This window comes from Citrus clementina, unplaced genomic scaffold (genome assembly GCF_000493195.1).
Source record: "Citrus clementina cultivar Clemenules unplaced genomic scaffold, Citrus_clementina_v1.0 scaffold_2, whole genome shotgun sequence".
In the NCBI taxonomy this organism is placed as follows: domain Eukaryota; kingdom Viridiplantae; phylum Streptophyta; class Magnoliopsida; order Sapindales; family Rutaceae; genus Citrus; species Citrus x clementina.
Genome location: NW_006262688.1, coordinates 5963352 through 5974096, shown reverse-complemented (window position 1 = coordinate 5974096; position 10745 = coordinate 5963352). Strand labels below are relative to the sequence as shown.

The 10745-nt window shown below is 34.7% G+C and overlaps 2 protein-coding genes across 4 annotated transcripts in view; one reads left to right on the top strand and one right to left on the bottom strand.

The window, feature by feature from the left end:
- The first annotated feature begins 1054 nt into the window (after positions 1-1054).
- Positions 1055-3927, top strand: LOC18053374 (G2/mitotic-specific cyclin S13-7). 3 transcript variants are annotated; one of them, XM_024191444.1, is made up of 8 exons: positions 1055-1156; positions 1842-2002; positions 2119-2376; positions 2474-2599; positions 2675-2923; positions 3048-3095; positions 3289-3470; positions 3659-3927. In XM_024191444.1, the coding sequence occupies exons 1-8, from the start codon at positions 1120-1122 to the stop codon at positions 3795-3797; spliced, it is 1200 nt and encodes a 399-aa protein (XP_024047212.1). In that variant the 5' UTR covers positions 1055-1119; the 3' UTR covers positions 3798-3927. The 3 variants fall into 3 exon arrangements, with proteins under 3 accessions (XP_024047212.1, XP_024047211.1, XP_024047213.1); XM_024191443.1 differs by having other exon boundaries at positions 3048-3209; XM_024191445.1 differs by lacking the exon at positions 2474-2599 and having other exon boundaries at positions 3048-3209.
- A 186-nt stretch (positions 3928-4113) lies between these two features.
- The window catches only part of LOC18053371, an 11358-nt gene continuing 4726 nt past the window's right edge, over positions 4114-10745 (bottom strand). The window contains exons 11-21 of the mRNA XM_006445950.2: positions 10491-10556; positions 9758-9849; positions 8751-8816; positions 8580-8646; positions 7591-7679; positions 7317-7443; positions 6551-6930; positions 5578-5812; positions 5098-5321; positions 4825-4939; positions 4114-4465 (exon numbers count right to left, since the gene is read on the bottom strand). Coding sequence (XP_006446013.2) covers positions 6865-6930; positions 7317-7443; positions 7591-7679; positions 8580-8646; positions 8751-8816; positions 9758-9849; positions 10491-10556 — 573 coding nt within the window. The 3' untranslated portion in view covers positions 4114-4465; positions 4825-4939; positions 5098-5321; positions 5578-5812; positions 6551-6864. The remainder of the gene's footprint in view (positions 4466-4824; positions 4940-5097; positions 5322-5577; positions 5813-6550; positions 6931-7316; positions 7444-7590; positions 7680-8579; positions 8647-8750; positions 8817-9757; positions 9850-10490; positions 10557-10745) is intronic.

The window sequence follows — 10745 nt, the reverse complement described above, 5'->3', positions numbered from 1 at the left end:
ACTGATGGTAGGAGATTTTTTACAAATAAATAGATTCTCGCCATCTACTTGCAACAAGTCCAAACTTCAGGGGAGGTTTTTAAAAATTACCCCTTTTTATTAATATTTTTATTATTTATAAAATGAAGGGCCTTTTTGATAAATAAAATGGGGCCTTATTAGTAACAGGAAGGAACGTAATTTTTGGGTGGGGCCCTGTTCGATTATTTAGTGTTTCAGAATGAATTTTAGCAAAATATGGCGGAGGGATACCCGAGCTTGTGATGGCATTCGCACACCTAAGTTATATTATTAACCGTATAAAATAAAAATATTAGATATTATATGTAAGTTAGATATTATATCAGGGAGCTATGCAGGTGATGAGGCCTATATTATATATTTTTAAACTAATGACAAATTAAGAAGAGTAAGGTACATTGTTATTAATTCCTAATTAAATTATTATTATAGAAATATCCATAATTATCATTAATTAATTACTTTGGGACAGCATGTAGTGATTATTTATTTAACAATTTATTTTTTCAATACAGTGCGCTGACCGTGTACTATATTTGTATTTCGAAATGAAAATAAAAATAAATTCCACAAAATGATATCGAACCGATCCTAAAAAACAGTATTTTAAAAAAGATAAAAAGGAATTCAATCAATAAAAAATTACAAATAGTTAAAAATTCTGAAGATCAAAATTACACAAAAGATAACAAAACTTCTCAACACCCAATCATGCCTCTTCACAGTTCTAATTCTGAAATTTGAAGATTATGTTTTTATAAATTATTGTTATAGTTTGGAATTGAATATCAAACTTGCCCAAAAAAAAAAACTTGATTGCTTGAATAACTATCACTATTCACTAAAGTGCATTGGGCGGGCTAACTGGGCTGGGGGCCCATGTCTGGTTAAAAGCGATATTAGCCGTGTGATTATTTTGGCAAGCACTCATCAAACGGCGGCGATTCGAAAATTGAAAATATGACCGTTAGTTTTTTTTTTTCAAAAGGCTAAGTTGTTTTAATTCATTAACAAGCCATCATCTTGCGTTAAAAACCCTCATTCTTTACCAGACTTAGCAGAGTAACAGTGTGTGGAAATTGTGACCAAGAATTGAAAATGGAAGCCAATGCTGTTATTGCAAGGCAACCCAAAGGTTAATTAATTTCTTCTCCTAGTCTCAATTTATTTTCTTCAATAATTACTTGTGCGTCCCCTCCTCCTTTAATGGGTATGATTTTTCTCTTTTGATTCTTTAATGGTACCCAAAGGCATTATTTTTGCTTGATACTATATTTGTTTGGATTTTATGGGTAAGTGATTCGTTATATTTTGATTCAGTTTAGGGATTTTATTTTTCATTAATGGGCATTGATGTGTTTCTGGGTACTATTTCTTTTTGATCCCCAGTTGTTTTGTTTTATTAAATGATGGTTGATAATATTTTCGTCTGCTTTTGTTTGCTTTAGCGTGTATCATTCTTTGGGGTTCTAGGGGTTTATTGCTTGTTCTAATATCAATTTTCATTCTCTCTCTCAGTGTAAATTTTTTACGTAGATTTTATTAAAAAAAATTGATTTTTTAATTATTGCTTGTTTAATTCCAAAGATTTGGGTATTGTTCTTAAGATTATCATCCTGCTTCTTTTTTAAATGATTCTTTGTTCGTCAATTTCCAAATTATGGAAGTTTCTCTATCTGAATTCTGACATTTACTAGAGCATCTGGGATTTTTTTGATCACATTATGTTTCTAAAACCAGATTATATCTTTTTCTTAGGTCTCATTTCAGTGGAATGTTGTTTAAAAATCTTCTCTTTTTATTTTGTTTTTGCCTTCTAGGAAGAGGAAAGATGAAGAATGAGCCAACACAAGGTCAGAATCGACGAGTTCTTTGTGATATTGGCAATATGGAGACGCTTCCAGTTGTGGAGGGGAAGATCTCTCGCCCAATGACAAGGAGTTTTTGTGCACAACTGCAAGCAGCAGCAGACAAGAACAAGGTAGTAATATGCAGCTATTTATAGTTATATTAAACTTTTTTATCTTTAGAATCTTGGTAATTGGAGGCATTAAAAATTGGACCATTTTATGGACCGGATGCTTTTTTTTTTTGCAGCTCGTAGTGGTTGATGATATTGTAGCTGCAGCCACCAAAAAAGGTAGAATTGTGAAGAAGCCAGCAGAACCTCAAAAAAAGGAATCTGAAATTGCAAACAATGACTTAGTTGTGATAAGCTCTGATGAAGAAGAGAACGTTAAAGAAGTAGAAGCTAAAAACGAAAAAATTAAACCTGTTGGGGAACAGAGCTCAAAGGAAAGGTCCCTGAGGAGGAATGACAGGACATTCACTTCAGTTCTCACTGCTAGAAGCAAGGTGGTTTAGATGATGTTCTTCTTGGGTTATTTTGTTGATTATGAAGATTCTTCAATAAGATATTTATCTTTGTCTTTTCCAAATTTATTTGTATTAGGCTGCTTGTGTAATCACTGACAAGCCAAAGGATTTGATAGTAAACATTGATGCACCAGATGTTAATGACGATTTGGCAGTTGTTGAATATGTTGATGATATCTACATGTTCTACAAGCTCACAGAAGTAATGTTCCTTTTATACTTTTCACTCTCAGCAGTAGTTCCGGCCTCTTTCTTATAATGGGGAACTTTTATGCAGGAAGAGGGTCGAGTGCACGATTACATGGTCTCACAGGCAAATATCAATGCTAAGATGAGAACTATCCTTGTCGACTGGCTGATAGAAGTTCATAACAAGTTTAAACTAATGCCTGAAACCCTGTATCTTACTGTAAACATACTCGATCGCTATCTTTCCATGAAAACTGTGAACAGGAGGGAGCTTCAGCTAGTTGGCATTAGCTCAATGCTCATTGCATGCAAGTATGAAGAAATATGGGCTCCACAGGTATCTTTCAAAATTTCTTTTGTTTCTACTAGTTCTTTTCTCTTCCTTCTTTTGTTTCTTTAAGTTGTTTCTACTAGTTTCAAAGTCATTTAGAAATTCTCATTGATTGGCTTTGATTTTGCAGGTTAATGACTTCATTTGCATATCAGACTATGCTTACATTGGATCAGAGGTACTTGTCATGGAGAAAGCAATTTTGGAGAAATTGGGGTGGTATTTAACAGTTCCTACGCCTTATGTGTTCCTAGTTCGATATGTCAAGGCTTCTGTCTCACCTGATCAGGAGGTGCTGCAAATATCTTGGTCTTGTTTTGATTATAGTGCAATAACTCAAACTAAATGATTGACATTTCTGTCCAACATAGATGGAGAATCTGGTATTTTTCCTAGCCGAACTAGGTATCAGCCATTATCCCACTGTCATTTGTTACTGCCCGTCCATGCTTGCTGCCGCATCTGTATACGCTGCATGTTGCACCCTTAACAAGAGCCCTCTTTGGACTGAGACTTTGAAGCACCACACAGGCTACAGTGAAGAGCAACTAAAGTAATGTCCCCTTTCCATTATTATCTGTAATTCTTCTTACTGTAGTATCCTTTATATTTGGTTACTGATTTCTGGTGTTAAGTGGCGCATATCAGTAAACTCATGTAGCATGGTATTGCTCATGGCTCTAATTTGTAACTGAGACAAGTGATATGCTCTAACTTCACATGTTATATTCCATGTAACAGAGATTGTGCAAAGCTCTTGGTAAGATTTCACTTGGCAGCTGCGGAAAGTGAGCAAAAGCTAGGAGTTTATAAAAAATTCTCAAGTCACAAACGAGGCGCTGTAGCTCTTCTCAATCCTGCTAAATATCTTATGACCTAATCAACATATAATAGAGGAAGTCAATGTGTATCCAGATGTTTTTGTAATTGGATGCTCCGGTTGTGGTTGTAAATTCTTAATTGACTGAAGCAAGTTCACAATGAATATTGAAAACCTATCAAGTGAATGCAAGAAGTTTTGCTCTTCAGTTTTCTGTCTCCCCTTTACTTTCTTAGAGCTTATTTGTTCTTTCTTTACAGCTGACATAAGTTTTCATTCTTAAAGCAGCAATCACTGTCTTTTAACTGAGATAAAGCTAATTAATATCATCAAACAAGGAAATAAAGAATAGAGTTAAACAATTTACAGTTGCCAGTCAATAAATTAGGAGTTTGTCATTAGCAGATACTTAACATACTTTACTACAAGGCAGAGGACATTGTTTCACTCTGGTTTCAGCTCTATTTTCAATTGCCCTAAGCAGTGCTTGTGCTCCTAAAACTGACATGGATCGACAAAATCTACAACCAGTAATTCTCCAAAAAATGTGGTAAACCTTCTAGTGCAAGCTCAATCCAAGATTCAGGTACTTACAAATATTTAGTTTCCTTTCTGCCTGTATATTTTGGAAACCATAGGATCACTTCTCCAGCTTCTTCATTGTTCCATTCCAGCATTGAATCACTGGTGCACTGTTGCTTCTGGGTTACCTCCAACAAAGATGAATTCTGCAACCAACAGAAATGCAGTCACAAAAGTTTAGGCTATCACTTTTCTTTAATATCTTGTCTTTAACTCTCTTTTAGGTGTCAATGATCCTTCTTTCTGCATAAATTTCATAGCATAACCAATAGATAATGTTCATCATTAAATAAAAGAATAAATCACTTATATCAATTGGAACTCGACATTTATTACTGCATGCAACTACATTTTTGTTAAACAAGTAGGCCTTTTGTGTATTGTTATGATGGCACTTGGTCATTAGTGAAATCTAAACGGCAGTTTTTCTGAAGGAGGTTCAAAAATGCCATATCTGCTATCGTGGAAGAAATATTATCAAAGCAGATGCTACAAAACCACAAACCTTTGTTCTAACTACGATGGTACTGTTGAAAGGATGGCTGACACCTTCTGATAGCGGAACAAATCTATTTTGCTTCTTGTGGTTTTTCATCTCAGAAAGGGTCTGTATATCCTCACTGGAAGGATACAAGCAACAAGAAAAATGTGAACACAGACGCTGTCAGAGAGAGACAAACACTCAAAGCACCTGCTCGCTGATACTCCCCAATAAGAAAAAGAACTTCAAGACTGGGGAGCATTTGAAAACATGAGCAAAACACAGGAAATTACATACATATGACATTTCTTATCTATCCTCTTTTTCTGGGTGTTCTTGTTTATGCAGGATCATGGCGATACCAATCCTATCAATCCCTAGAAAGCCTTATTTCCACATAAAGTAAGTTAGCCATTTCAGGTAGTTTCTTACTTCTAGTCCACAAGGCTGAGAGAGCTGGAGCCCGGGTAGAAGTCTAAAAGATGAATGCCATGGTCAGATGATGATCCCACCACATAAATCTGCATGAGAAGACATCAAAGTCATATTTGACTGAAGGAAGACACTCAAGCATGTTTTCCAGCGGACAAGAGGTCTGAGATGAGCTTTAAATAAAATCAGGTAATAAATTCTCTACATGGAGGCATTACACTAATTAGTTGCCACATATAATATCTTTGAAAATTATATGCTCAACAGCCATGTGATACACATGCCCACACCATAGCATAAACATGTTACCAGTGAAAAAGATGATATCAACGATAAATTACTTACAGAATTTGTTGATAACCACGATGGTTTTCGCAATTGGATGGATTGTTGGAAGGTTCCTAATTACTCCAAAGGGACAAGGAAGTAGTTACACAAGCATTAAACAAGATGCCCATGGTTCTAGCAAAATTGTGGTAATTCTGAACGTTCAAATTCTACTTGCAGCCAAGCCAGAGGAGCCGGCGGAAGACAATGAATGTGGGTAACTCGAGAATTGTAAACATCAAAGGCACCAGACCTGCACATGGAAAATGAGGAAAGCAAGAAGATTTAATCAGAAGCATTTGACAGAAACATATCATCTCAAATTTATCATTTATAAACAAATAAGTCATCCCAAAAATGGAGCAACATAAATGTAGGAGAGATCTAAAAGGCAAAGGAAAGCTTCCTCTTCAGGGTCCTTGGTAGGAAGGATTAGAGAGAGAGAGTAATTTGCATTCTCATCAACTTCACTTTCCACATGGACAAAATGATTCCACTCACTCATTACCATTCTCGACATTCAATCAAACTATACACTCCTCCCCTCTTCTCTGTTCCAGCCCCTAATATCTCTCTCATACCAGGTAAATAGATTAAATTTTATTTTTCCTTAACATGCACTTTTCAGGGTTTTCAGATACAGATTCTTGCGCGGAACTATAGCATTTTTCCATTAGTGATTCCAACAGACAATCACCTCTCTCTCTCTTTCTTTTTTTTTTTTTTAAATTTTTACCCCTCATAAATCATAATGACACTATATTTTTTCGGTTTACTCTTTATTCCCTCCAAAATCATTTCTTCTAAACTTGCCTCTTTAATGCTTTTTTAGTACATAGGGCCAAAAAACATTTCCGAATTTTGTGAACCCGGTTTGGACCGGAGAATAAATTTTCATTTGAATAGATGGCAAATAAAATCCAGATTCCGCATTACGGTCCATGGGTGTACTAGTTAAAACAAATCAACTCATTCAAGATCGTGTTCTTACCTGCATTTATGGTTAACGCGTACTTAAGTTTGTCATTAGCATACTTAAAAGTTACTTGACAACACAGCAAGAGGCCATTGTTTCACTCTAATTTCAGCTCTATTTACAATTTGTAACTCTTAAGCAGCGCTTGGTCTCCTAAAACTGATAACATCCATAACCAGCAGCTCCAAACTATTAAGCTATGTTGTTGTTTGGTTGCCTCCAAAATAATGGTAAACCGTTTTGAGATTCAAGTGCTTCTGCAGTTAGTTTCTAGACTTCTAGTAAGCTGTTTATTTTGGGAAATATAGGATCTATGCTCTCCAGCTTCTTCATTGCTCTAGCATTGAATCACTGGTGCACTGTTGTTTCTGGGATACGACCAGCAAAGATGAATTCTGCAAACAAAATATTAAAGAAAAGTGATATGTTCATGCTTGAAACAGAAGCCTAAACTTTTGTTCAAAGACCCATTATCGTGAAAACAATCTTTCTGTAGAAATTTCATAGCATAACCCTAACGATAATATTCATCGTCAAACAGAAGGGTAAATTACTCATATCGTTTGGAGCTTGACATTCACTACCACATGCAACAATATTTTTGCTAAGCAAGTATAAAGTGAGCAAGCCTTTTTCTGTATTGTTATGGTGTGCTTGGCCACTAGTGAAATCTAAATGGCAGTTCATAAAATTTTAAGGAAGTTGCGTAAGGAGTTCAACAATGGCATTTCTGTTATCCTGGACGAAATATTATCAAAGTAGATTCTACAAAACCACAAACCTTTGTTCCAGCCACGATGGTATTATTGAGAGGATGAGTGACACATGCAGTAACACCTTCTGATAATGGAACAAATCTATTTTCCTTCTTGAGCTTTGTTCTCTCAGAAAGGCTCTCTATATCCTCACTAGAAAGAAGGATACAAGCAATAAGAAAAATGAGAACATTTTTTTTCTGGGTATTCTTATCCATGCAGGATTAAAATCAGGTCGTCAATCCCTGGGAAGTATTTTTGCCACATAACATAAGTTAGCTATTTGACATAGTTTCTTACTTGTAGTCCACGTGGCTGGGAGAGCTGGAGCCTGGGAAGAAGTCTAAAAGATGAATGCCATGGTCAGATGATGATCCAACCGCATAGATCTGCATTCGAAGGCAACAAAGTTATAATTGGTTGAAGGGAGGTGCCGAAGCACATTTTCCAGTGGAATTATAAAAATGGCTAGAATTGTAAATTTTTGACGAAACCTAAAGCGAGAAAACTTTGGAATATGACTTGCCTTCAAACACGAAAGGCAAAATTACAAAACTAAGTTTCCAACCAAAGTGTACAATTAATGAAAAAATTGTTTCCATGCTTCACCTCAAATTGGCAAGAGAAATGCTGTTCTTCTAGTTAAAAATGCTTTATTAATAAAGAAATTAAACTGACTCTTTCCCACATGAGAAAATAGCGGTGACGATGAGCAGAGTCAAGATGACTAAATAGGCTTTCAAAGCCCAGCTTGAAATGAAAAGAAAGATTAGACCTCAAGAGGGCATAAAGTTGAGATCAGATAACATGTATGTGATAAAAATGAGCAAGCTCAGCACAAAAAGACATGATCAGATATCAAGTCATTTGAACTTGAAATTGAGGTGAAGTGATGTACATTTATAATAGTTTATGGTATGCCAGTTATATAGATATATCAAAATCTATAGCGTTCAATTTCATGCTTGATTTCAATACAAACAAAAAAGAGATTTGAGCTGAGCTTAAATAAAAATCAGCTAATAACCAGAAATGAGTATTTCATTCTCTTCATGGAGACATTACACTAGTTACTTACCAATGACGAGAAATGTTAAGATATGCAATGTCCTATAAAATCTTTGTAATTAAGCTTGAAGCTAACCATACTTCTTTGCAAATTACTTCTTTGCAAATTCTGTGCTCAACCACCATGTAAAACACATGCCCATACCATGCATAAACATATCCCCAGAGGAAAAGGTAAATCAATGATAATAATCATTAATAAAATAAAATAAAAAACTTACAGAATTTGTTGACAACCATGATGGCTTTCGCAAGTGTAATTGATCAGCTGAATTGTTGGAATCACTCCTAATTACTCCAAAAAGACGAGGACAGTAATTACACAATTATTAAAGTTGCCAATGATTACAGAAAAAATATGGCAATCCTAAACATTATTGGAATCTACTTACAACCAAGCTGGAGGTGGGCAATGAACATGGCTAACTCGAGAATTGTACACATCCAAAACGCCGGACCTGCATCACATGGAAAATAAGTAAGGGAGATTTTAATTAAAATGAAGCATATGAATTATGATAGAAACATATCATCTCATATTATCATTTGCTAACAACTTAAGTCAACCACTGTGATAAATCTAATTATATAAATAAGAAACAAGCAGAACCTTTGATAAACATGTCAAACATTGAAAGTTAATCATAACTTCCATAGGGCAAAATTTAAGACTTGTACATATGAACAATCAAATTTTGAAACATCACGAAGTTAGAGTATTGCATGATTATACTGGCTATGAAAAAGAGACGGTATAAGATAATGCCAATTTGTCTCTCCACCTTTATCACTGGCATGACATAGTCAAAATGTTAGATTACGAAGAATGTCGAAGTTGTCAGCAAGTGTTTCAAGAGTTTGAAAAAACAGTTCAAAACAAGAACTAAATGTGTGCCTGATTGCTAAATAAGTCAGAAATGCTTGACACGCCAACAAAAAATTATGAATAATTTCCTAGTTCGATATTCTCCAGCCACAGGGAGCAATCAATTTTTACCATCCTCTATAGCTCATTCTGGATCAACATGTTCTTTTATGTTTCAACAAGCTGAAGAAAAAGAGAATTCTAAAACCTCAGAATTGCAGAAAGATTCTAGCAAATATATGATTTCTTGTTGGGTAGCATTAACCTCTACAATTCACTAATTCAGGTAGTCTTTTATAACGTACTTTGATTTCCAAATCCTAGTAGTGAGTCAGCCTGTAGCAATACATTGTCTTTTAATTGTATAATTCATTGTAAATGATGTGTTGAATTTTAAAACTGCTAAGAAAATTACGTGTTAATTTAGCAAAGCATGATGCAGTGTTAAGATATGAACAAATGTGTTCAGAATACATACATACATACATACACATATATATAAGTCAAAGAAAACACATTCATTTCACAACTTACCAGCCATCATCAAGGTGGAATGCCAATTGGTATGAGCAAGATGGATCAAGATCAATTGAGTGTATTTCCTGTGAAACAATTTTTGATTGTGCCTGTGCAATAAACACTAATAATGGATTATTCACAATTCAGAAACAACAAAAAGCGCCTTTCACATTTGAAAAGTTTTCAGCATTAATTTCTATACAATAACCCAACTCTCTATCATTAATAACTATGTCAACATTTTTATTTTGATAAGAAAAGAGAAAATATATACTAAGTAAAATCATTTGCAAAACAGCATACATAGATGTATAAAAATATTTGTATATAGAAAATTACTCTCGAATAAAATTTATATGGATTAGCTTTGTAAGGAAATGCCAATTGGCTTCCCTCTAAGTCCTTCATCATTTTATTGTAAAACAAAATACATCTTGTAATAAGTAAAGCCATTACAAAACTCCATATTTCTAGTCTCAATTACATTATTGTTAACATTAATTTTTCAGATTAGAGAAAAAATAAATCTAGGATTCTCAAACTTTCCAAAAATGTATGTTCTAAGTTACATTTCTGAAGTCTGATCCTGCCATAAAGCTAATGAGGTGGTGATTTCTTTGCCCTAATAATAGGCAGAATGGGAACAGCAGGAATACTTAGTTTATTAACACCTCGCTGCCATCCACAATAGTAAACTTGATGAAAATAATTGAAGACAGCATCAGAACGTTTGTGCATAGTTACATACCTTCAAAGTCCCAATTTTTTCCAGCATTGATGCTAACTTCAGAGATGTTAGAGGTAAATGACATACCTGAAGAAGCGGGGGGGGGGGGGGGGGGGGGGGGGGGGGGGGGGGGAAAAAAAAAAAAATATTTTTTGAAAAAACCCCATTTTTTAATCAAAAAAAAAAATTTTACCCCAAAGTTTTTTAAAAAAAATTTGGAAAACTCGGCCCGGGGCCCCCAAAAAAGGAACCCATGAAAAATTTTTTAAAAAAAAA